Source organism: Tenrec ecaudatus, chromosome 10 (genome assembly GCF_050624435.1).
Source record: "Tenrec ecaudatus isolate mTenEca1 chromosome 10, mTenEca1.hap1, whole genome shotgun sequence".
In the NCBI taxonomy this organism is placed as follows: Eukaryota; Metazoa; Chordata; class Mammalia; order Afrosoricida; family Tenrecidae; genus Tenrec; species Tenrec ecaudatus.
The window spans coordinates 155,910,351-155,936,896 of NC_134539.1; the positions used below are offsets into that span (position 1 = coordinate 155,910,351).

At 57.3% G+C, this 26,546-nt stretch overlaps 1 protein-coding gene across 1 annotated transcript in view; it reads right to left on the bottom strand.

Moving 5' to 3' along the window:
• Nucleotides 1-1,951, bottom strand: part of TIMP2 (TIMP metallopeptidase inhibitor 2) — a 45,100-nt gene extending 43,149 nt beyond the window's left edge. Inside the window, exon 1 of the mRNA XM_075562307.1 lies at nucleotides 1,518-1,951. Coding sequence (XP_075418422.1) covers nucleotides 1,518-1,647 — 130 coding nt within the window. The 5' untranslated portion in view covers nucleotides 1,648-1,951. The remainder of the gene's footprint in view (nucleotides 1-1,517) is intronic.
• Between the last annotated feature and the right edge of the window lie 24,595 nt (nucleotides 1,952-26,546).

The window sequence follows — 26,546 nt, forward strand, 5'->3', positions numbered from 1 at the left end:
GGGGCAGACCTCATGAGTCCACATCTAGGGTTTGGTACAGAGCCCCACCAAAAGCCACCCCCATCTCCCAGGGCCATCCCAGTCACAGCCAGAAAGGTCAATGCCACCCATCACCTGGGCTGACACTGGACTGCGCCCCCTTAACCTGGGGATTTCCTCAGAGCCTCAAAAGCAGACACAGCTCCCAGGTTCACCTCTGGGCAGTCAGCAGGAACCCATCAGGAGAAGGTGAGTGGGGCCACCAGGGCATGGGTCCAATTCCTTCCCCCTTCCCCCCACCTGATCCCTGAGTGAGACCCTCAAAGCCACAGGGTTCCTCTTGGGCCTGCCCCCCACACACACACCCAAATCCCCCGTCACCCCTGCCCCGTCACCCCTGCCCCACTCTGGGGGCGGCTGCCCTACTCCTGATGGAAGAACAGACACTCTGCAGGAAGCCCACCTGGCTCCCATCTGGAACATTCTCTCACCTCCCTCCCCACATCTCCAGGCAAAACCCTTACCCTGACAGTACCCCACCCCACCCCCATCAGGTTTTCTGGAAGCTGCAACCACAGGCAGGCCCCAGCCCTGGTGGCCCTGGGAGGTGGTGCAATCCCACAGGCTAGGGGACTGAAAACTTGCAGGCTGAGCGACAGTGTAGGCAGCCAAGGGTGCTGAGGTGCGGCCAGCAGCCGGGGCGGGGTCTGGTCCAGATGGGGCATTGGCCGGCCTGAATCGGGGCTGGTGAGGGGCAGCCTTGGTAAGATGGCCCGGCAACAGGCTGCTCTGCTGCCTGAAGCTTTAGGGAGGCTGAGGGGGCAGTGATGGCGCTGAGCCCCCCTCATCTCCCTCCCCCCGGTCCCCCCAGACTGGATGCCTGTGTGAATCAGAGCCCGTCCCTGCTGGGCCAGCTCTGTGAAGCCTGCCCTCTGTCTGGCCTCCCATCACCTGGGGCAGATGTTTGAAACCTGTCCCACCTCCCTGCAGTCCCCAAGTCCCCTGTGTCGGCAGGGGTCCTAAAAAACCAGTCAGGGCAGAAACGCTGGGGTCCCCCTCTCCAGCCCAGCCCTGTTTGTGGTGCCTCCTGGGCAGGGGCCACAGGGCAGACACAGCCTCAGGGAGGCTGCCACCTGACCCCCCCTTAATCGAGAGAACCCCAAATGGATTGTCTGGAGAAGCCCAGACCAACATGCCCTTCCCCGCCCCGGCCCCCAGGGACCCGACCACACCTCACCTGGGAAAGTTTCTTCCGAGGGTCCCCACCCGCCCGGCTCCCGAGGGTCCACGCTCCCACCCCACCCTAGGCTGGTCTCCCCCACCTCCCCGCCCTCAGCGCTGGCATCCCAGGGCGCGCCGCCTGCCAAACCCCATGGCTCCCCGATCGCTCGGGCCCCGCGCCCCGGCGGAATTTGGGTGGAATTCCGGGGTCTGGCCGCCGCCGCCGCCAGGGCGGGGAGCCTGGAAGAAAGGGCGAGCAGGGCGGCGACAGGACAAGTCCCGCGGCGTCCGGGTCGAAGGGCCGCGCCGTCCCTTACCTACATCTGCATTGCAAAACGCCTGTTGCGGGTGCACCGGGGAGCAGCTGCAGGCGTCGGCCTGGCGGAACGGCGCCACCAGCAGCAGGAGGCCGAGCGCCAGGCGCAGGCTGCGGGCCGCGGCGCCCATGGCGGGCCGGGCTGGCTGCGCGCAGGTCGCGTCCTCGGGGTGCCGCTGCCGGGCCCCGCGCCGCCTGCCTCCCGCGCTCCGAGCTCCACGCGCAAACTTTGTGCGCTCGCTGGACCGGCGCGGCGGGCCCGCGGCGGCGCTCTGGGCTGCGGGGCTCTGGCCGCTGGGCTCGGGCTCGGGCTCGGGCTCGGCTCGCGGCTGCCACGGAGCGAGTGGCGCGGGCTCGGGCGCGCGGGCGTTTTACGGCTCGGGGCGCCTCTGCTCCTCCTCCCGGTGGCGGGCGGCCAGTGCAGCGCGGGCTCCCAGCAGCCCCCTCCTCCGCTCGTCGGCCCGCCCCAAAGCCCGGCTTTTGTTGCGCCCAACCTGGCACCGAAGGCCCGCCCACTGCCCACCGCCCGGGCTGCGCCCTCCCTGGGGCCAACCCCCCAGATGGACGCGGGCCGGGAGGGGGCTGCGCCCAGGGGGCCCTGACTCAGCACTTGAGGCGGTCCACCGATCACCCCCTCCTCCACTCAGGCTTGGCGCTGGGGAGCCCTTGGCCTGGAGCCATGGCCGCCTGGGGGGCTGGGGGCTTGGCCTCGAACCACCCAGTGGAGCATAGGTGGTCGCCTGGCGATTTCGAGCAGGGGTCATCCCTGCCGCCACTCCGGGCCCCCTGGTGGGTGGGTGGCCTGGGAGAAGGGTACTAGGCCTCATTTTGAAACGCAGGCCTCGGAATTTTAAGGGGCACTTGGCCAGTTTGATTGGGGGGAGGGGACGTGGTTACTGTGAGCCAAACAGGATTTTACATAAACTGGCCATATTTTGGACCAGCCAACAAGGCCCAAGGGGGTGGGCCCAGCAGCCCAGAGCCAGTAGGATCCAGGGGGAGGCGGTAGCGGCTCCACTCTAGCTCAGGGTCCCCCCTCCCTTTGCCCACATATTTTGGAACGGAAAAAGACTTTCCTAGAACAGTTTTGAGTTCCAGGAAAGGGGAGATCTCAAAAGTGTGGGCAGCCTGTCTAGTGTGGACGCTGTGATGGGGTGGATGGGTCCAGGCTCTTTGCCACTGACCCTGCCTGGCACCCCCGACCGCTGCACACCCCACTGTGCATGCCCCTCCCTGTGCATCCCTTCTGGGGACCCTCACTTGACCCACCCTGCTCTGTACTGGTGCCTACTTCTCTCTGGGCCCCACCCCTGTACACTGCCTCTGCACCCTTTGCTAGCTGCAGATCGAGGAGCAGAGCTATGGCCCCCCAGGCCATCCTTTCTGTCTCCAGAACGCCTGTACTCCAACGAGGGGGCTTCAAGCCAGAAAGCAAGCGGCCCAGCGACCCGGCCAGGGCCTGCCCTGAGCTGTGGGCTGGGGATGCGGCGAGAAACGGATGATGGCGCCTCATGTTGGCGCACGCTGGCACACAGGCAATTTGGACGACAGTTAGTGTGCCGGGGAATTATTTTTAGCACCCTTACAAATCCAAAGCCACTTCTTCAGCTTCTGTGAATGTAAAAATACATCAGCGCATGCTGTCTAGGGTTAGTCGTCGCGTGGTGGCTTGCTGCCGGGGTCCCCAACACTCCGACGGGTCCTCGGGAGCGACTTTGCGATTGTGGAAAACATTAAAGACAGACAGATGGTGGGGCCTGGGGGCTCCTCGTCCCATGTCAGGACTGAGCGTGCACGTGGTTTCCAATGGGCCCAGACCGCGGGGCTTTCAGAGATTCCAGAAGGCCTGCCCCTCACACAGCATCTTGACCTAATGCTAGTTGACCTCAACACACCCCCTCACCACTCCAAGCCCCATCCTATCCTCCCCCCAGGGGGCTGCTACTTTTATGGTGGATTAGCTGTAGAGCCTGATTGCTCTTATCTACAGATAACCTTTAGGTGTGGTGAAGTAGCCAGACTCCGAAACTGATTCCTCTCATACGGCAGCTCCTTAATGACAGTTCCTTTATGGGGGGTTATTGGAGGGACTGTATCCAGTCATGACAATGTGTATTAAGATGTATTTGTATCTCATAACCCTGAGGGCCTTCCCCCACCAGAATGGGCTTTCCAGACCTGTCCTGCTGAGCATTTGCGTTCTCACCCAGTCCCTGGGTTCACCACAGGTCACGTGGTGGGCCGCTGACCACAAGATCAGCAGCTTGAAACCACCAGCCGCTTTGAGGAAGGAAGGATGACTTTTTGCTCCCAGTAAGAGTTACAGGCTCCGGAACCCACAGGGGCATGCCTGCCCTACTCTGTCCTGTGGGGTCGCTATGAGCCGGAATCTATTTGAGAGCACTGGATCCTAACCACCAGACCACCAGGGAGGCTGAGCGGGAATCTATTTGATGGTTTTGTAAATGCCGAGTCTAGAGCTCATTCAGAAAAGGACCACACCTGCCTGTGAGCTTTCCATGTCTACTGCCTTAATTCTCTTCTCACCTCCCTCCCTCGCTCTCCTCTCCTCTCCTTCCTCCCGTGTACTCAGGCACTGCCCAGCGGTCAGCTCTGACTCACAGTGACCCTGTAGGGCAGAGAGGAGCTGCCCCTGTGGGCTTCTGAGGCTGTAACTCTTGCCAAGAGCAGGCAGCCTCGGAGCTGCTCACTGATGACCTTGAAGGGATCCGGAATCAGTCTGCAGCAGCTTGGGGAGCTCTCAGTCGTTCAGCTGAACTTGAAGTGCTCAGAGAAGCAGGTTGATGGTGGGGCACAAGGGGAGGGGGCTGCACAGGGGAGGCATTGAAGGAACTGGACTGTTGCCCACCTGCCTCGGTGCCCCCCCCACCACGCACACCAAACCCTTCCCAGTAAGAACTGAAGACCTAGTTTGGGACCCCTCCACTGCCACCCGAGGGTCCTGTTGCCCTGTGTTTCCCTCCCTGAGCCTGCAGGTGAGCATCCAGAAGCCAGGAGCCCTGTCGTGGTCCCCTCCATTGGTTCCACCCCCTCTGCCTCCCCGTGGCTCCGAGGGGGCCGAGGCCCCTCAACCTCATGCTGGGGGACCTGGGACGTCCTGCCCTCTGTCCCCCACGGTTGTCAGTGCCACATGTCCGGCCCTGGCGTCGACATCTCACATTTCCAGGCCTGAATGAGCTCTGCCCCCAAACCCGCTCTTGGCAGTGTCTCCACCACTCAGAAGTGGGCCTCCACCCACAGGTGACTGGAGGAGGCCGGCCCTCCTCCTCAGGTCATCATTGCCTTGTCCAGCCCTTTAAGTTTGTTTGGGACCCAGCAGCCGAGGCCGGGGGGTGGTCTCTGGCAATGCCTCCCATTCCATCTGGGAGCCCTGGTGGTGCTGTGTGTCAGGCGACGGACGAGCTGCTCACTAGGAGAAAGGAGGCTGTCTGTTCTCACATAGACTTACAGTGTCAGAGACCCAACAGAGGGCAACTCTGTCCCCCTTCCTGAGAGGTCACCTGTGGTGGCACCTTTCTTGGCCCCCTGACTGAAAGTTACAGACTGGCGCTGAAATTCCGAGCACGCAGTGTAAGAAAGGACGCAGTATACAGTGGGAGCCCCCGACCCATTTTTAATCCCCCCCCCCCGAGTTCTTCCTGACCTCTGACCAGCAGTGTGGAAAGCTAGGCCTGGGTGCGTCTGAAAGTGGATCACTGCTCCCCTCGTGAGTCCAGGGACTTGCCTGGGGGTGCCCTTGCTGGAAACTGGAGCGCCAGACCAGACCCTCCAGGGGATGAGTTGCCCCCAGGGCTGCCATGGTGAGCTCACACAGAACCAGGGTTGTGAGGTGGAGCGATGAGATGCTGCCTTCACCCCCCGCCCTCAATGCTAGCCCGAGCCACCGGCACACGAAAAACCAGAGAACAACACAAGCCAGAGAGGATGCAGAGAGTCTGGAGTGCACATCGCTGTTGGCGACGTCGTAAATACGCACAGGCACCGCGGAAAACAATATGGCGATACTCAAACAGCAACTGGGAATTGACATCCCATGTGATCCGGCAATACCACCCTTAGGCACATTCCCTGCGGAAATAAGAGACCCCACATGAGGGGAGGTGCGCTCGCCCGTGTTCACAGCAGCCCAATACTGCTCACTCACAGCGGCGAGAGACCGGAAGCAGCCCGCGTGCCCAACAGTGGAAGAATGGATAAAGAAACTACAGTGTGCACACACGATGGAATACTATGTATCCCCGAAAAAGCAGTGATGAGAGCACCAGGCCCCGCAGATCATGGAGGGACCTGGAAACCATTATGCTGCGTGCAGTAAGTGAATCACAAAAGGACAGCTTTATTGTCAGGGATCATTGTAATATTTTTTAATTGTTGCTATCGTTGCATAAATTGACCCACTTATTACAGGCCAGAGAGGGTTCATAGGTAGTGGAGCTTCTACTGATCTTTCAATGCCTTCAGTCTTCGGATGGTGGACCTTTCGGCCATAGCAAAGGGGGTGTTGTGGGTCCAGGCCCCACCAGCCACTGTTCTCCTGCAGGAATGCCCACGGTGCATCTCTTCATGTTGGTTTGGCCGCAGAAGGAGCAAGTGTACTTGGCATGTTGGGTGATTTCAAATTTCTTCACCGTTTTCCTAAGGGAGGCACCATGACGGGTCCCCTATTTGCCCACGATCCCAACTGTCTTAGTGCGTTGGCATCTCACCGCAGACTAGCTGCAGGCCCGAGGGGAAGACACGCAGCACTCAGGCGCAGTTTAAGGCGGACGACCGGAAGTGGTGGATCTGTAATCTTGATTATGCTGGATGGAACTTGCCCCTTGGGTCAGTTGACCTCTCTCTTGACCCAGCCTGAAATTGTTCTAGGTGCAAGCATTTCTTGCTTGTTCCATGATGAAATTTTCCCTCCCTGTCTGTTTAAAATACTGATTATTGATTATAATACTGAAATGATCATTTCTTCTTCATTATTTGTATTTTTATCTTTATATTATTATTATTTTATCCTTACCACTTCACTTTGCTTCTGCCAGGTTTCCCAGTTTGTGAAGCACAGAAGGAGTGATTTACAGACATAAGAACTGATGAGAGGGTTTATAGGGGGTCCAGGGTAGGAGTGGGAGACAGGAAGGGGAAGGGGATTCGGGGAGGAGGAGGGAGCACTAGAGCTGATTGTGATTACCATGAACAAGAAATAAGAAAATGTTCTAAAATTGATTGTGGTCCAATTGTCCAATTCTTCTGGGTGTGACAGAACGATTGAATTGTATGACACGTGGGTTATGTCCCAATGATGCTGTAAAAAAGGAATTGTGAGGGGCAGGACTGGGCAGTGTTTGGCTCTGCTGTACCTCAGCTTGCTACACCCAACAGCATCAGCTGACCTTGACTTTGACTTTGACAAGCCTCTTTCCCCTAGAACACTACACATCCCACCCCCAACCCCCTTCTCTGCCTGGCCCTCCCACCACCTCTGACCAGACACTGTTTTTGACTAGGTATTCTGCTGTCCACACCGTTCACCGCCACTGGAGTGCATGTTCCCAGGCGGGGTGGGGGTGTAAACTTGTTTTCTTTATTTTTGTGTCCTCAGACCCACTGCCCTCTTGTCCATTCCGACGCTCTGAGTCACCATGTTCTCAGAACAGGGCGGAGAGGTCCCAGGGAGCAGATGGACGGCCAGCCAACCAGAGAGGACTCACCCAGGCCAGAGGCCAGAGCTCAGAGTGGGAGGCTGGCAGGGCGAGGAGTAGGAGTGGAGAGGCTAGGGCTGACTTCCAAGGAGGAGTGGGCGAGGGAGGAAGGACAGGCCCTGGCTCAGAGCCTCTGCCCCCACCCCACCAGGGGACCCACACCTCTGTGCACAGGGGATGACTGAGGTGGCGATACCCCTTACCCGTGTCACAGGGTTGCCATGAGCACCAGGTCCCAGCAGGAGCAGGCCTTCCTCCCAGGCCCCCAACCGGGTCCAGCCTGAGTCCATGGTCACTCCTGGTGCTTCTCCAGCCTGACCCTTCTCTTCCACCAGGCAGACTAAGGCCTCAGACACGTGGTCGAATCCAGATAAGGACTGAGTTGGAAGCAGGTCATCAGTCACCCCAAAGACCTCTTCTCGGCTCTGGTAGCCTGAGGGTGCTGAGTGGAGGCACAGCCACAGCTGGGGGGAGGGGTCAGGGGGGTTGTCAGCTGGTCTTTGGCTCACTAGCTCTTTTGTTTCTTGTCTCATCTGGGGGTGGGGGGGGGCTGAGGAGCCAGGCTGATGCTGTGATGCTGACCGTGCCTCCGTGGTCCGGGGCTGGGTTTGCTCCCGAGGGTGACTCCAGCAGGTTCCCGAGATGGCCGGCCAGGCTGACCACACTCCCAGGGCTATCACTGTCCATGGGCATACCACCCAGCCCCCACAGCCCACATGTGGGTACATCCTGCTCATAGCCAGAGACTGCACACCGTGCCTGGTAAACATTGTCCCTACCTGGGAAGGGGTGCCAGCCATCGTTCCCCAGCTCCTGAAAGGTAAACTGAGGCAGACTGATCTCCAAGACTGCCAGGGTCTTCCCGCTCACTCTGCCAGCCTCCTTTCCAGATGCTGCTGGGGCTGAGCCGCAGACCCATGGAGATCCTGGCAGGTTCCCGGGACCAGGAGAGCCTCTGCAGGCCAGCAGCCCTGGCTCAGGGAGGGGGCTTGTGGTCTGTCTGCAGCCCAGCGTCCCGGAGGAGGGACATCCCCTGCAGGTGGTAGGCCTTGATAGGAGGTGTAGGGCTCAGAGAGGAACCTGTGCCTGCCTCACTGGTCTCTGAGCCTCAGACACCAGACACAGCAGGTGTCTGCCACTCAGCCCCTGGTGTCCCCAGCCTCCTGAGCTGGGGCTTCCACACAAGGAGAGTTAACCAGCAATGAATCAAGAATGACTGGCCTGAGAGTGGGACAGAGCCGAGATGCAGGTCACCAGATTCCCACCTCTGGCGGATCCCCTGCCCACTGCAGACATCAGAGACACCACCCTGGGCCTTGTAGGGTATCTTCGCTCACTGGAGACCAGCAGGGCCTCCCTCTCCTCCCTCTCCCCATTTGTGGGTGACAAAAAAGACGTCTCCAGATGACGCTCAAGGTTCCCTTGGGGGGGGGTGGATGACACCTCACACCCTCACTTCAGTTGAGAGTCACTCATGTAGGGAAACTGACTTAAAACAAGAACAACTTTGGATCCAAAAAGAGCAAGGCACAGCGTGGCCTTGCTCTCCCCTTGCTCCAGCCTCAATGCTGGCCCAGAGGGACCCTGTAGGACAGGGTTGAACTACTCCTGGGGACCCTTTATGGGAGCAGCAGCCTCAACTCTGCCTCGGAGCAGTGATGGTTTTGAACTGCTGACCTTTCTCAGAATGCACACAGGTCACTGCTGTGTCACCGAGCTCCATCCACATAAACCACACCTCAATAAGGAAGCCCGAAGGGCCTGGGGAGGGGGAGAGAGGGTGCTGGAGGGGGATGGTAGGCCGGTGATATCCCCAGCTGAGCCAGACATAAGGACGGTCAGAAAGACTGTCCCTCAAGTGCTGCCGCTCAGACGGTCAGCGGACACCTGGTTTTGGTGAGATCATAGGCATGTGAGGCTGGAGACGGCACGTGGCTCTCCTCGTGTGGTCCACTTCCTGACCAGTGCCCCACGTGTACAGCCATCCCCGTCTGTCAGTGGATGCTGGTGTGTGCTGTGATACTGCGCCTGGTTCATTGACGTGTCCAGACTAAGAAAGGCTAGAGAGAAAGGCCTGGTGACTTGCTTCCCTACGTGAGCCAGCGAAAGGCCTGTGGGGGCTGTGGTCAGCTCTCCCCCCGGAGCCAGACAGGGTCCCCTCCTGTGGTGCTGGGTGGGTCCTCAGGCGTAGGGGTCGAGTCAGGGCGGCAGCTGTAGCAGCAGCCACAACACTCGAGGGTGACCCAGCTCCAGGCTGCTGTCACTGTCTGCATCCTCTCGGGCTCTTCTGCTGGTGAATCTATGTTCTCCCCCTTCACCCGGTTCTCTGCTTCCTCCTGGGCCCTGCACTCTTTCCCTGCCCAGGCAGGCACTCTGGGGAGAGGACAGCTGAGAGCCAGGCCCCCCCGGCGGGCCAGCCTAGATGACAGCCCACCTCCCACCCCCCAACCTCCTAGCCCTGAGCAGTGTCCCAAATCCAGTACAGGGCTGTGACCAGGTCCAAGTGACAAGACCATGAGGTCAGAGAGCAAGGTCAAAAGAGAGGTGTCCTGGTAGGTGGTGGGCCTCCCTGCAGTGATGATAGGTGATGGGGCCCCCCTCCAGTCATGGTGGGTGATAGGGTTCCCTGAAGTCCTGGAGGGTAAGCAGGGGGCCTACAGTTGTGGTGAGCGATGGAGTCCCTCACAGTCATGTGTGTGTGTGTCTTAGTTACCCAGTAACATCTTTCAACTGCAGTGATCCCCTTAGGGATTGAACCCCAAAGTGGTTATGTTGGATGCAGGTGCTACGATTTTCCCTCAGGACCCTCCTTCCTGCGGGAAGAACCTCCCAAAATCTCTACTGCAAGGGACAGACATCGGCCAATGAACCAGGCCGTTTCTCTAATCGGTGTGTAAGAGGTGTCGATCTCCCCCAAGGGACTCTCAGAGCGCGCTGAGCATCTCTCCCTCCCAGGTGAGGGCTCTGTGACAAACACCGTCATTGCAAACAGACAAATGGACTTTCATGATGACAGGGCACACAGGACGGACGACGAGTCTCTGTTCTGAGATTGTGGAGGACCAGCTCTCTCACCAGGACCGGGGGCTCGGGAGAGGCGCAGTTGTGATGGGGTGAAGAACAATAGGGGAAATCAGATCAAGAAACAGGGCAGTGGGGGTGTAGGGGCCACACTCCAGGGTCCAGAATGTTATTCCAGGCGGGTTCACATATCATTTTTGCCACATATCCTGCATTCGGTAACAAGTCTGAAGCAAGCAGAGAGGCAAGAATGCCTTTGGCCAATCAGACCGTGGTCTGGAGGGGAGTAAAACTGAGCGTTTGCAGAACGCTGCGTTTCAGCCGGGTCCCACGGGACGGGAGAGAAGACATGGACTTGATCTTAGTTCAGGGTCAGACTTGTAGAGTTTCTGTTCCCTGGAAAGAACGGACAGCTTTTCCCTCAGGCCCCGCTCACGTCGTGAAGTACGGCGACGGTCCTGCCTGACCTGGGAAAGGAAAGGAGTGACCGGCCGTCCCATCGATGGACTCCGCCACCTGGAAGCCCAGGAACTCCAAGCAGCAGAGGACACCCTAAGACAACGTGTCCCCACACCCTGCCCCTAACGTTTAGGTGGCTCCAGACTCCATAGTCCACCCCAATACACCTCTTGTTTACTCTGGTTGGGTGCGGCCCAGTGGCTTCTGACTCATAGCGCCCTGTGTCCAACAGGACCGAAGACGGCGTGTTCCTGGGGTACAGCAGGACAGACTGCCCCTGTTAATTAGAGAGAAATAACAGTGGCCGCAGTCACAGGAGGCCATCGCAGGACCAGGCAGTGGTGTGTCCTGTCTGGGTGCGTGGCTGCTGGACGTTGGGACCGGTGTTGACAGCTACCCAGGACTGTGGCTGACTCCCAGGAGGCCTGCGGAGATAAGGAGTTTCGATGATGCTTCGGGAGGGGAGCTTGTGAGCAGGCGTGACCGGTGGGTGTGGAGGCCTCACTCCTGGGTGCCCTTGTGACCTGCAGCTCCTTCTCCAACATGGAGCCGGAGTCTGCTTTGCTGGGTGCCCAGCCAGGCCCCGCCCATCGCAGCCCTCACCTGCCCTGGGCACAGGTAGCGTGGTGGGTTACATCTTCGGTTGCAAGGCCAGGAGTTTGAAACCACCAGCGGCTTCTGTGGAGAAAGACGAGGCTTCCTGAGCCTGGAAATGACAGTGGGGAAACCACAGTCCACAGGGGGCGGTTCTGCCCTGTCCCGCAGTGCAGCTCTGAGTTGGATTGGGCAGCGCTGGCCTTGCCCTTGGCCAGCTGGGGCTCTGCTTGTCGATGCCCTAAGCATGTGCTTACCTGTTGTCTGGGTCATCCACCCTGTGCCCCCTCTTGGACTCAGGGGGGCTGATGCAGGGCCCCTCGGCCCATCTCCCTAAGTAGGCACCTGGAGCTGGCCCTGTGCCCAGGTCCCCCACCCTACTGGTCCTGCCCTCCAACTCTTAGGCCTCCAGACTAGCCCCTGCAGGACTAGAGGGCCACCTGGAGGGGCTCCCCAGGCGGCTGTCAACTCTTCAGGCTCTGACTATTTCCTGGGCTTGTGCTCATGTGCTTCCTGCCTTGGATGAGCTGGGATGGGGCCAGAGAGTAGCTGGGAGGACCTGGGGCCCCTGTGCGTCAGTCTGCCTGGAGGAAGGAAGGGGACCCTTGGCTGGCTGGGATGGGGTCCGGACTCCTCCAGGCCCAGCTCAGCAGCGTTTGTCAGAGTTTCAAGTTCCCCCCATTCCACCCCCACCCCATCGCCTGGGAGCCCCAGGGAAGCTCAGGTTTCCCCCTGCCAGCCACCTCCTTCCTTTGGTGTTGGGGGGTGAAGGGCCTGCGCCATGATGTCACCGCCCAATGCAAACAGAGGGGCTGGCTGGGGTCCCTGCTGAGCATAGCAGCCCGGCCTGCTGGCAGCAAGGCTGTGATTAGCATCAGGGCCAGGAATTTCCTCTCTGTGCCCGCCCCAAGCCCGCTCCACTCTCCCCAAGCCTGTTTTTCTTTCTTGGAGGGGGGGGGGGGGGCGGAGGGTCCGGCCCTCATCTCCTCCAGACAGCCTCGGGTGGACACGCCAGATGCGGGAAGGGCAGGTTTACTAGGACCTGGTCACCAACATAGGGGTCAGAGAGGCCTGAGGCCTGGAGGAGGGTGAGCGCCTGACTGGCCCTCACCCCAGCCCTGTGCCTATGGCCCATACTACAGACCTCTGTGGTTTGAGGTCTGGTTTGCCAATACCCTGGGTTGGGCACTACCCCCACCCCCACCCCTACCCCCACCCCAGACAGAGGAGCCTGCCTTCAAGCACACAGAGATATTCCATGACCCAGGTCAGTGCTTCGCCCTTGAGGGCCCAGGGCACCCTCCCCTGACCTTGACCCCTAGTGGGAACCTGAAGATAGCCTTCTCCAACCCACTGCCTCCACCCCTGCCTGTTTGCCATCCAAGAAGAGGGCCCCCAAGGCCTTGGTGCCATCGGACTGCACAGTGGGTCCCCATGGGTGCCCACAGGGAAGGGCCCGAGGGCAGACTGTTTTTCCCTGCAGACTGCCCTCCCAACTCTGGGGGCAGGTATGGGCCTAGATTCAGTCTCCCACACGCACAGTGGCTGCTCCTGATGTGTGCCAATCTCACAAAGAACCAGCTGCTGCCCGTCGGCACCGGCACGTGTGCTAGACCTTGCTGGTGGCCACCCTGCATTGTGCGTGCCTGCTGACTGAGGGGCTCTGACTGGTGGGACCTTGGGTTGAGCATTGGTCTGCTCACAAGGCCAGTGGTTCAAACTCACCAGCTGCTCCTCGGGAGAAAGAGGAGGCTATGTGTTCTTGTAAAGGTTTGTGGTCCCTGAAGTTCTACATGGGGGGCAGTGTTTGCTTCGGCAGCACATATACTAAAATTGAAGTACTACATGGGGCCACTAGGAGTTTGAAATTGACGCCAGTGGGCTTGGAGTTCTTTCCTGCCCCCTCACCCCCAACCTAGGGGACTCAATTTCTGATAGCTCTAACTCGCCTCCGAGTGGGTAAATCAGACAACAGAAAGGGCAGGAATCTCAGACAGCATTCTGCTGTGACTCAGGGTGTACACTGGCTAGTGTTCCAACTTTGGTGGCCAGGCCTTTCTCCCTGGCCTCTCATTGTCTGGAAGTTCTGCTGAGACCTGGCCACTGTGAGTGAGACTAACTGGTATTTGAAATACTAGTGGCATCACAGTCACACAGGGGCCACTGTGGTATGACACACTGTCTGTCGGGTGGTGGCACCGGGTGGGTAAATGCTGAAAACCTCGCCCACGGCCATCCAGCCATGGTGACCTGTGCCACCCTGCAGGACAGGGTGGTGGGTTTCTGAGACTGGGTGTAAAAGGCTTCCCTTTCTCCCATGGAGTGGCTGGTGGGCTCGAATTGCTGACTTTGTAGTTAACAGGGCAGCTAGTAACCCCCTGCACCCCCAGAACAGCCCACTGTAACCCCCTGCCCGGTAGACCCCACCTCTCCTTCCCCACCACACTGCCACTTGGGCTGGAGTCTGTCTCCTAAACTTGAGACCCATGCTTCCTTAGCCTGTCACCTGAACTGGAGGCTCGCTGCTTGTATTTTATTCTACGGGTTACCAATGCCAGGCCTGTCTTCCGCTCGACTACTCACCTCTGTAAGGAGAGTGCTCTCTCTCTCTCTCTCTTTCCCTCCTGCCTTCTTTCCCTTCCTTCCTGAGCATCAGCCCAGTGCTGGGGTTGGGGGCTGGGAATATGGGAGGAGGACCAGAGGCCAGCTGGAGGGTGCCCCCCACCACCTTCTGCAGGACCCCCAGACACAGGGCATCCACAAACTGTGTTGGGATCAAAGGCCACGAGAAGAGAGGCACCAGCACGTCTGTTGGAGGACTGGGCACTGTCTGTGGGAAAGGACGCCTCTGACGAGCTGGAGCCTGGTCAGTGACCCTGCAGAGGCTGTCATGCTACTCTAGGCAGAGGTAGAGCCTGGGTGAGGGCAGGAGGGCAGAGGGCCTGGTGGGGAGCGGAAGGTGAGCTGGGCAGAGGATCTGGGCTGCCTGGGGATCAGGTGCTAGCAGGCACGTGTCCCTCCACGAGCTGAGCCATAGCTCTCAGACAAAGGGGGGATGGGAGTGTGTATGTGTGTGTGTGTTTGGAGGGGTGGGGGGTGGCCAGCAGCAGGAGGGTGGGGAGGGCTCCTGGCTGCCTGCTGATGCCCACACTGCCAACCTCAGCGGGTGTGCCACCAGCCGCCAGCTGCCCTGGCGCTGAAGCCCCTCTTGCAGCACCCCCAACGCCCACGTTCCAGCCGCCTAGCCCGAGAAGGAGCCGCTTCTCTGAGAGCCAAGCTCGTGCGCCAACATCCGCCCTTGAAGCGAGTCCCAGACTTGTGCGCTCAGAAGTAAACATTCGGGTTTTATGACTTCTCTGAGGGGAGGCTCAGCAGTTCTCTCTCTGGGAGGAGCAGCAGAGAGCCCATTTCAGGAATCTTTCTTCCTTCCCAGCATGCCCTTCGCTGGGACCCTCATCTTTGGGAAGGACCCCCTGCTCCCCTGCCTAAAGCCCCAGGAGTGGACAGGGCAGCGGCAGGACAAGGTGCTCCACAGCCCCCCCTCAGGATTTGAGAGGTGCCCTGTCCACCAGGCCTGCCTCAAAGACCCTAATCCCCAGGTGCTCCTGGGAGAACAGGACTTGGTGACCCACCCCCAGCCCCTGTAAGGGTGATGGCTCGGAAACCCTGCACCCACAGACTGGCTCAACAGGACCGTTCCTTGGGAGGGTGGGGACCATGCCCGGAGAGTGATGTTGTTGGTGCTGCTAGCGGCCACTGAGAACGCCCTGCACTCACAGTGACCCCATGCACTAGGCAACCAAGCTCTGTCGTGTCCTGTGCTGGCCCTGGACGGGCGACATCATACCCAGATGGTTTTCCTTGGCTGGTGTTGGAACGAGGTCACTGGGCCCTTCCTCCCACTCCGAAGGCCTGACCAGCCTCTCAGCTACAAGCCAGCTTCCAGTGGCAGATGGGTGTGCGGAAGACACACATGGGAGACCCTGGCTGGGATTCGAATCGGCACCTCCAGGGTGGTAGGCGAGAATTCTACCACTGGGCTGCCGCTGCCTGCCTGGCTACGCATGTTAGGAAGGCTTCTTGTTTAGGGATGACCCAGGACATGCAGCCTGGCTCCCCTGGCCACTGTGACCCTCGCTGTGTCCTGTGATGAACGATGTCTCAGCGAAGCCAGGACTTGGGGTGCAGGTGCCCTCCATTCCTCTCCCAACACCAGCCGTGGTGCACCTTCTTTTAACCCCTCCTGGCTCTCCTTTGGGGGGGATTGGGGGGAGACACGTGTTCTACTCACCTGCCTGCAGGAGCTCAAAGCAAAGGGTCACTTCAGAGCAGGTCCTGGGTGACATCACCAGGATGGGCTGAGCAGGGACAGCGGCAGACATCGTGGGGACGCCGATGGGCTCAGAACTGTCTGACACATGCACGCACACACACAAATCTGTCTAACACACATACACACGCGTGCCTGCTCCAATATGGCTGACCAGTGCCCCTCTCAGGACTGCCCAGCAGTGACCAGTGTGTGAGAGCTGAAAGAAACTCTGACCTGGGCTCAGGCCCCTGGCCCTTGAACGACTCCCAGTCCCACGCAGGGACCTCCTTCCAGGACCTGAGGCCCTTAAGACTTGAGAGGAATCAGAAGAGACCACCTCCCCTCACCCGGGACCCCCTGGGAGCAGGACAGTCAGTGTCATGGCTTTAAGGTGCACAGAGGCGAAGGGGTTTTGTTTTTTGTTGCTTTTTACTCAGGAGGCCCAGGGAACGGAACAGGACTGCCCTGGGGTTTTCCAGCGGTCACCTCCACGGGTCACTATGGCTTCTGTGGAGCTGCTGGCAGTGGCTGCCTTTGGGTTGCCAGGGGAGTGCTTACTTGCTTACGCCACCAGGTGAGATAGTTTAGTGCAGTGGGTTTGACTCACCAGGGGTCTGGCCTCCATGGACTCCCCAGGGGCCTGAGAGGGGGAGAAGGCTGGCACTGCTGCCTCTCTCTGGTCCCTCCCACCCTGGGATGGGGGACCTGCTCCTCCTGACTGCCCGCTCACCCCTCACCCCGCCCTTTCTGTCCATTACACACACACACACACACACACACACACACACACACACACACACGGTCATCTAGTCAATGCTGACTTGTAACAATTGTAGCAACTCTACAGGACAAGGCGGACCTGCTGGATTTCTGAGATGGTAACTCCCTAGGGAAGCGGTTCTCCACCTTCCTGATGCCGAGACCCTTTCATACAGCTCCTCATGTGGTGGTGACCCCCAACCATAAAATTATTTCTGTTGCTACTTCATCACTGTAATTTTGCTACTGTGATGAATCGGGCGACCCCTGTGAAAGGGTCGGTTGACCCCAAGGGGTCTCGACCCACAAGTTGAGAACCACTGCCCTATGGAACCAGAAAGTCTTTCTCATGCAGAGCAGTGGGTGGTTTGGGACTACACCCCCTGCAGTGAGCAACACCAGGACTTCCTTTCTTGCTACTCTGCTCGGCCTCTAGGGGGCACAGCCTCATGCTCCGGGGTCACAGGGCCACCTGGACCTCACGGAGGCCTCCTTATCTGTGCTGACAGACTCACCTGCAGTAGATGACTTCACCTTGAATTTTCACCTCATCCAAGATCCTGCTTTGAGGCCTAGCCGGCATGGGCATTGGTCTCGCTCCCAACCCCACACCTGGAGACAGCTGCAAAGTCTCCTGTCAAATGTACCGATTAGTAGTGGCTTCTTGGGGAGGCTGCCTTGCTGGGTAGCCAGGGTCCCGGCTGGCGGGCGCTGGCCCTTGATGGGGCCCTGGGGGTTCTGCTTTGAGCGTTAGGGGAGGCAATCGGGACCTGGGTCTTCACAGGTCCTGCCATGCCCCCAAATATGACCAATTCATCCGTTGGAGGGGGAAAAACAAGGTGGAGGGGCACAAAGCAACACACTGAGGGTTACAACAAGCAAAAAACCCAACCGGGGCCTTTGGGTAGACCCCCAACCCATAGGAGCGGAAGGTTTCTGGAGTGGGTCAGACCTCGGTTCTTGGCTTTGCTCAATGAAGAATTCACCCCAAGTCCGTCTTGTAACCCAAGTGGGTGTTATATGAGTTTCAAGTTTTAGTCTCAAAAGGGTTCACAACTGTGTATGAGCAACCTCGTGGAAAAGTGGGGAGCTGGGGGATCTAGGGGGCCAGAGAGCGGGGACCACAGGAGCAAGAGTGACCTACCTCTGACCAGGAGCAGGGCCAAGAGAGCACCTGCCAGAGCGTGCTCCCACCTTGTGCTAGCCCACCCCCTGGCTAGGGGAAGGTGTGGTTGAAGGTATTGACTGACCCCGTCCACTGGGTTGAGCCCACCTGGGTGATGTCATGAGCCTGGGCCTAGTTTGGAAGGCCCAGGTGTACCACCCACCTGGCTCAGGGGCTTGAATGTGAGCATGCTCCATTTGGGGTTTTCACGGGTAGTGTAATGACTGCCTGATTTCTATTCCAGCCTCCTCTATGGGGGCCTTTGCAGGAATGGGACGGACAACCCCCTGTCCCTAAATCTAGCTACCTAACAGGAGGGGGGCCTCAGCAAGGGGGTGGGGAAATGAAATGGAAAGAGGGGGGTTGAGGGGAAGGGGAGCTGCTATCCAGGAGTACAAGATAGTGAAGATTTTCTGCCACTTTTTGAAGCCCCTCTGCAGTGACCCCGGTGTGTCAGACTCAGAGGGTCCCCAAATGCTGGATTTTCACAAGGGGAACTCCAGGCCACTCAGGGTACCCCTGACTGCTCACTGCCACAGGCTCGGGGTTGATGCACATTCTCCTGTTCAGTAACACTGCATCTTCTTTTCATAGCTTCTTAAGATTTGCAAAAATCATGACAGCATCTGACTCAGCAAGCTCTAACACAGGCAGGTCACTTTGGTGCTGTGCCCATCACCTAGGGGGGCTCTCCCACCACCACTCAAAGGTCCTCTTGAGCCCCCTGCCAAGCCCTGGGTTCCATATGACCTTGTTGAGGGAGGGAGACCTCACTCAAGTCCCCTGACCAGCAAGCCCTCTCCTTCCCCCAGACCCCAGGGTCACACTGCTGGGAGGTGGGGTGGGGGGTGGGGACTGGGGTAGGGGTCGAGGCTGCTCAGCTTAATCAGGGCCTCATTCCCTCAATGGCTGCTTTTGCATGGGCTTCCCAGAGCTGAGAGGAGGAGGAGGCTGCAGGCTCAGGGCTTCTGGGGAGTAGTGTGATCTCAGGTGGAGGGATGCTTAGGACCAAGCAGGAAATGGAGTTGTAGTGGTGGGTGTAGGTAGGGGAAATGAGGTGCATGCTTTCTTAAAGGGCCAGCACAACCACTGAGCTGAGCTTAAACACTCCCAAGAGGAGCCAGCTAGGAAGACTTCTCAAGGTGCTGTCAGTGAGAACTACTGACTGCACAGGCGAGTCAGAGAGAAGTAAGACTGAGGCTGAGTTCAGACACTCCTCTCCGCACAGCGGGGAGAAGGCCACGACCCTGCCGGGTGCCGTTTGGCGTGTAGACACAATTTCATCAACACGTGGAGACACACACACAGAGGCACATATGTATACACATACATAGGCATATCTGGAGCCCTGATGGTTCAAACCCAGCAGCCGTACCTCAGGAAAAAGATGAGGCTGTCTGCTCACTTAGATTGACAGTTACAGAAACCCTGCGCCAACCAACAGATATGAGGGGCAACCCCCCAAAGCAGAATCCTCCCCAAATCTAAGTGTTTAATTTGTTTTTACAAAACAACCTCATCACCTTCAAAGTACTCTTTATTACACTTAATACACTTGTCAAATCTGTGATTCCATTCTTGAAAACTTTTTTCAAACTCATCTGTTTGGATGGCCGACAACACCTCCCTCGTTTTTTCCTTCACCTCTGCTATGTCCTCAAATTGCTATCCTTTCATGTCCCTCTGCATTCCTGGAAACAAATGAAGACGCATGGAGTGAGGTCAGGTGAGTCAGGTGTATGGTGCAAGAGAGGTATGCTGTTTTTTGCCACACACTGCCACACTGAGATGGCTGTGTGAGCAGGTGCATTGTTGTGGAGCCACAAATCACGCCTTATTTGTCACACACTGTTACACAGTCTTCTCAGACCTCACACAGAAAGCTTGATTAATAGTCTAAGCTGATGGAATGAACTCTAAGTGCACTACATCACATCTGGGTTTGGGGAATATCCCCTCATATGTTATATGTTGGGCTGCTAACTGTAAGGTCAGCAGTTCGAAACCATCAGCTGCTTTGAGGAAGAAAGAAGAGGCTTTCTACTCCCATAAAGTGTTAAGGGCTTGGAAACCCACAGGGGGCAGTTCTACCATATCCTATAGGGTCACGCATGAGTTGAAATTGACCCCATGGCAGTGAATATATATACATACATACACACACATATACATGCATATCCATATATATGCACACATACATACTTGTGAAGGCCAGAGCCCATGTAAGGCAGAAATCTGTCAGAGAAGGAAATATGTGATATCAAAGTGGTGAGGCCGTCCCCTCCCCCACAGATTTGGGCAAACTCATGGGGACCCGGAAAGTCAAGACCCATGCATGGTCACAGGTCTGACTGCCTACACGGGGTCACTGTGAGTCAGCGTGGATCCGCTGGCAGTTGGTTTGACTTTGGGCAGAGAGGAGCACACAGACCACGTTCGTGCAGACTGTGCGCGTGCCCAGCAGAGATGCCTTGGAAGCCAGGCCTGGCAGTCTTGCTAAGGCGCGGGCCCTGGGGGCGCCATGGGGACCACACGGAGGTCCTCTGAGCTGGCCTCCACCAGGTCGCTGTGGGCAAGAGTCGAGGTCAGATCTGCAGCTTGCTTCTCCGGCAGCGGCACCTTCTCCCTGTGCAGCTCCGTGACTACAGGTCTTCCAGGTGTGCCACCACCCTCACACCCTGTGTCCAGACGGCTCCACCACCATTCAGTCACCCAGTGTCCCTGAAGCAAACCCCCACCCGCCCACCCGGGCGCCACTGGTCATCTTTGCCTATTGTATATGATGGGGCTGCAAAAAGTGCATGAGCACCTCCCACGCTCTTTTCACGCCCCCTCCCCACAAAATGTTCCAAGTCCCCCTTGTCCCATGTGAGGGGGCACTCAATAGCGGTCCAGTAGTGACTGAGCAGGGGATTCCAAGAGTCATCCGCACCTTAGCTGCACCGGACCCATGGCTGTATAGCTCACCTCTTTAGGGTCCCCAGTGGTGCCGTGGTTACTTGGACTGCGACCCACATGGTTGGCAGTTTGAAACTACCAGCAGCAGCTCTGCGCGAGAGACTGGGTTTTCTAGTCCCTAGACAGCTCCAGTGTCAGAAACCCACAGGGGGGTGGCTATGAGTCGGCATCGACTTGATGGAAGCGAGTTTAGTTTGGTTTGCTCGAAGCTCGCTTCTTTGAAGCCCAAGGCTACAGCGTGTACACGTCACCACATCAAGAAGGAGGTCCTGCGTCACCTCTTTAACATCTCCTGGGCATCCTGCTGCAGCATCGGCCCAGGCGGGAGGACGACCAGGCTTCTGGCAGCTGCAGCTCCTGGTCCTCACAGTTCCCAGTCCCTAAGGGAGCGAGTCAGAGGCGGGTCTCTGTCGTTGCTATGGGGGAAAAAAACCCCTAACTACCTGAGCACGGCTCTGATTGGCTTGCGTGGATCATTAGCCAATCACCGTGGCCGGCAGATGGAAGCTCTGATTGGCCAGGCTTGCGCCACATGCCCGCTCCTGCAGCCAGTAGGAAGCAGAGCTAGCTGGATCCCAGCCAAGTGGGCTAGGCCGGATGTGCTGGGTGGAGTCCCAAAGGAAGGGATGCTGAGCAGGCAAAAAGTTCCATGAGGTGCCGCAGGCTGCCAACCAGCCAACGGCCACCTCCTGAGGAGAGCGCGAGTAACCCAGTGAGGGAAGAATCAAAGGGCGGCTTTGTTGCTGGACCAGTCACCACGCCCCTCCCAGTCTCTGCTTCTCCAAACCGGAGCATCCTCATTCACAGGATGGGGATGACAACACCTGCGTCACACATCAATGCTCCCCAAATGGGCAGGGAAGAAATCAAAGGATCTAGTGCACGGGGCAAATCTGCCCTGTGGTAGTTACATCATCTGGTGTCAATTTGGGACTTGAGAGGATTAAGAGTGAAGGGATAGCATCTAGTCTGTCAATCGGGTCATAACCAATGAGGCCACTGTGTGGGCATGGCCTTCTCCTGAGAATCCTGGGAACTCCTGTATTTCCTCCTTGGAGGCGGGAGACAATCTCTCTCTGCTCACTCCCAGAGAGACACTCTAGTGACCACCACGTGGACCTACCCTGATGCAACCAGACCACTGGAGCCGGAGAAGCCACACAAAGACCCCTGCCAGTGCTGAGATGCTTACAACGCCACTGGATCCAGAAGACTTCCAGCTCACTGGCCTGTGATCTTCCTGCATTTGGCGTCATTGCAAGTGTTTTGTGAATCTGAAGAGGACTTTATAGATTGGTATAGGACATATGGGCTAATATTGGACTTAACCTGAATTTCCAATTTTGTTTGTTTTTATTCTTTACTTTCATAGTTATTGAAATATATATTAATATATACATTTAATTGAATGTTACAAAAACGTCATGCTTGGTGTTATAGGGCTAAGGACTTGATCTCGACTGGGCTGGGATGTTTTCTTAATATTCAATTGCTCTTGTATATAAAGCTCTTTCTTATTCATATGTGAGTCCCTAGAATTTGTTTCTCTAGTCTCCCTGGACTAACACATGTCCCGAAGGACCTCTTTAAGGCAGAGATGTCACCCCAAGGTGGGTCTGACCCAAGACGTGGTATTTTCAGTGGCTTCACACGCATGTGAAAGCTGAATAGTCCATTGGGAAGGCTGAAGAATGGGTGTTTCTGAATGAGGGTGTCGACCAAGCATGTGGTGTATAACGTGGACTGACGGACAGAAGAACGGACGGGTCTGTCTTGGAGAAAGTTCAGCCAGATTGCTCCTCAGGAGGGAGGGGCGAGCCTTCCTCTCCCATGATCAGGAGGGACCAGGCCTGGGAGCAGGACGTCGTGCCTAGTGAAGTAGAGGGCTAGTGACAAAGAGGAAGACCCTGGACAAACTGCGTAGATGCAGCGGCTGCAACATGGGCTCGAGCGGCTCAACCCTGGGAGGCTGGCACCAGACGGGGAGGTGTTTCCTTCTGGTGTACCCAAGGGTTGTCGTGAACCAGGACCAGCTTGATGGCCCCCAATGCCCTACCCCCTGTGACCACCACATACATTAGGCTCCCGTGAGAGCAGAGTCTATTGACTACACAAGAGTCCAGTTTGAAACTGGGCACCCATGAGACACAGGTCCAGCACCCGACTCTCCAGGGGTCCAGGAAGTTGATCCCCAGGGCTTTCTTCTAAGAAGCTTCTGGGTGTGTTTGAACTCCAACCTCGGGGCCAGGGATGGAGTGGGCTCACCATGTGTACACACACACACACACACACACACATACACACACGCGCGTTCCTTTTCTCAGGCCTCCCTGCACATCTCGGAGGTTTTTTCTGATCCCTCCTCTCCTCGTAGCCCGGTCCCCAGAAGACCGGCACTCCATCTACCATCTACCGTGGGCACACTGGTGCGCAGCGAAACGGCTCCCTGCAGAGCACCCTGGCTTCCCCTCTGTGACCAAACCATGGCAACTGATGCATGATGACCTCCCCTAGCCCCCAGAATTGTAGGTCTGCTGCCCCTCACTCCTGGCCTTGGGGCCCTGGTGGTGAAAGAGGCTGCTGCAGTGGGTGACGGATGGGGGTGGAATGGGAGCGGTGGAGGGAGGTGAGAACAGCTTCTCTGAGCTTTGCTGGCAAAAAGCGAATGAAATGTAAATACAACCACGCAGAAGGTGAGGTTGGGAGGAAAGCCAAGCAGAACACGTGGGCTGGGTGGGGCGATGGCTTTGGGGACGGTGGGGAGGAGGAGGGGGGCATGGGACAGCTGCTTGGTGGACAACATTCTGTGGAGCTTGAAAGCAGTGTCTTTCTGAAAAGAATTCCCCCAACACACAAATGACTTTTCAAAGTCCCAACCTGTCCGTGCGGTTCTGGGAACAGGAGTCCTGGAGGTCCTGTGAGTCATAGAGAAACACTGGGCTGCTCATCCCAAGGTCGGCAGTTCGAACCCATTGGCCGTGTTGCAGGAGATGATGAAGCCGGCTGCTTGCTTTTCCAGAGAGACTTAGAGTCTCAGGAACCCTGGGTCGGAATCCACTCAGAAGTGGGTTTGGAGGTTTGGGTGTTGGACTGTTTACACAGGAGTTCCAGTGGCACAGAGGTTCAGTGTTGAACTGCAAACTGCAGGTCTGTGGTTCAAACCCACTGGTCACCCTGAGGGAGCAGGATGAGGTCGGCTGCCCCCGTAAGATGTACAGCTTCAGAAACCCTAGGGAGTTGTACTCTGTCTTCAGGCTCCCTCTGAGTCGGGGCTGACTCCCTAGCAAGGGCTCTGGTTCTCAGAACAGCGTCATGTTTCCAGAGACTTATCCAGAAAGTGGTGTGTCCTCACTTTCCTGTCTTATTGTCATCTTGCACTCCAGTGGCCCCTTGGCTGAACCCATACTCACAGCGACGGCTAACCAGAGCCCGTGGGTGACCCGAGGGCTCTTTTTGAAGACTATCCTACTTGTGGTTGTTGCTGGGACTGGACCCAGCAGAACACATGCCAGTCCCACTGTTTCCCCAGGGATGACCCAGGGACACCGAGGGCACTCTACGTGCTGCCACCCCCAGGAGTGTGAACTTACTGGCCCAGGGGACAGCGTGCCAATGTCCTCGGCGCTGCAGGCAGACATTGCTCACTGGCTAAACGAACCTAGTGTTGGTTTCACGGAGAGGCCAGGGGATCTGCTTTCAGGAGCCCTGGTGGTGTAGTGGTTACACATTGATTGGGTGGTGAACCTGCCAAGTCAGTGGTTCAGAACCACCAGCCACTCCGCAGGAGAAAGGTGAGGTTTTCTATTCTCATACAGAGTGACAGTCTCAGAAACCCATGGGGCCAGGTCTACCCTGCCTTAGAGGGTTTTGATTAATCGGGATCAACTGGATGGCAGTGAAAGGTCAAGGAAAGCAGGTCAGCTGTTATCCTCCCTAAGGGTTATCAGCCATCTAGAGCAATCAGACTGTATAGTCTGCCCCACCCTAAGTAGGGCCCACTCCCTTCTGATAAGGATTGTAGTAGATTGTTTCCCTGAAGTAGAGCCCAGAGCGGTCAAGCCCACTCAAGGGCGACCAAGGTTAGGCTGCCATATTGAGTCTAGGGCCCGCCCATCTTGTCACATGTGTGCCCCTAGTCCCTCCCCTTCCTGTTGCATGTAGACCCCCCTAGCTCATCCCCTTCCTGTCACACGTATGCCTTTTGTACAGCCCCTTCCTGTTAAGTGTGTGGCCACCTGTAATCATGCCCCCAAAGATATACAACCCTTACTTAGAAATATACTCTCACTCCTGCCCTCCTCTCCTCCCGCATCCCACGAGGACCACCAAGAAGGGCTGAGGTGAGCATGCTACCATTAAATGTGTCTGACTCCTTTATTTTACCTTCTCTTCTATCCCTCTTATTCTCTATGACTTTACCTTAATCTTTATATGTCATAACCTTAGCATTGTGCCTATCCGACCCGTGATAGTGTGAGGGACTGGTTTCCCCCACAGCCACCCCCCACGTCCACCCTGCTTCGAGGGGATGTTTCTTCGGGGCTCCCTCTGGCTTGCTAGCTGTCGTTGACTTGGCCCTGCCTCCTGGTGGCCCCAGTGAGAATGGAAGGAACCAGTTCTTGGCCACCTCCAACATCTCAAACGTGTTGTTGCAGCTCCGGGGTCAATTCAGGACGGGATTGCACAGAATGGTGCCCATTGCACCCCCTCACTGCTATGCTGGCGCCGAGAAGGGCCTCAGTGCCCAGCGTGCGAATCACTGGAGCTGTGGTCTGTCCAGGGGCTGCCAGCCTACCACGGCCTCCTCTGACAGTCACCAGGCCTCCTGCCAGGCCACTGACCCCAAGCCCTGGAGCATTATGATCTCAGGGCTATGAGGACAGCAGGGGGTCTTGAGGAAGGGGGAGGACTCACTTGGACCTTCCCCCAGCTCTGCCAGCTTCCTCCCCACACCCCTACCAGGAGAGCTCACCAGCCAGGGCCTGAACCGCTTGTCCAGCCGCGCAGCATCCCCGTCCTCAGTGAGCTATGAAGGAGAAGCTTGCAGTGGGGAGTGGTTGAGTGCAGACGCTGTTGGGTTAAACTGGAGCCCTGTGTTCTTTGATCTCCCTCGTGACCCATTTAAAATTTGTTCTAGTTTTTAACATTTTCTGCTTTCTTTTCGACGGAGGTTTTTGATCTGTTTGACTTTGCGGCTACTATTTTTTTAAGGGTTTTCTGTGTGCAATCCAGCACAGGCACTCCGTGGAGACAGTCATGGGATTGCTGGTTCCTTGAGGGTTTGGCAGGGGAGGGCGGGGGGATGGGCTGCTATTAACGCATACCGGAATGAAGAGGATGTTATGCAATGATTGTGGTGAGGACTGTCCAGCTCTTCTTGATGTGAGTGAACTATGGAATTGTGTGCTGTGTGAATTATATGTTAATAAAGCTGTGTTTTAATTAAAAAAAAAAAACAACCAGAGTGTCTGCTTTGTTCTCTGTGGCCCTAAGTTTTGACAGGGAGGAAGAAGTGGGGATGGAGTGAGGGTGATGCTCACAACTGGGGCTGTGTGTGCCCAAAGTGCCTGCTGAAGGCTGGTGTGACGGGTGGCAGGAGGCCCCAGGGAGCGGGCATCCCCTCTGAGGGGCGGCCTGGGCTTTGCAGTATGTCAAGGCAAGTCCAGGGCCATGCCAGGGCTCCAGGCCACCTTGCAGTCCTTGGGCCTAGCACCGGCCTCTCCACAAGCCCTTCCGAGGTCTACAAGTAGACAACTGACTCCACTGTGCTTAGAAGCGTCTGACTAGCACCCCCACGCCCCTCACCCTCATACACAGGGGCTTGGGGGGCAAGTGGTTCACCCCAAAATCACAAGCTGGGCTTGACACATCCCTGTGGGGCTCACATCCCAACCCTGTATGGTCTGCCTCACTGGGCATCTTGTGGGAGGCTCACTGGCTTCAGGAAAGCTGTGGACTTTCCCATTTTCCATCCTCTTTCCCACCAGTGGGAGCCTCCCTACAATTAATCGGTTTCATGTAGAGTGCAGTGTTGTGGAAACACGGCCC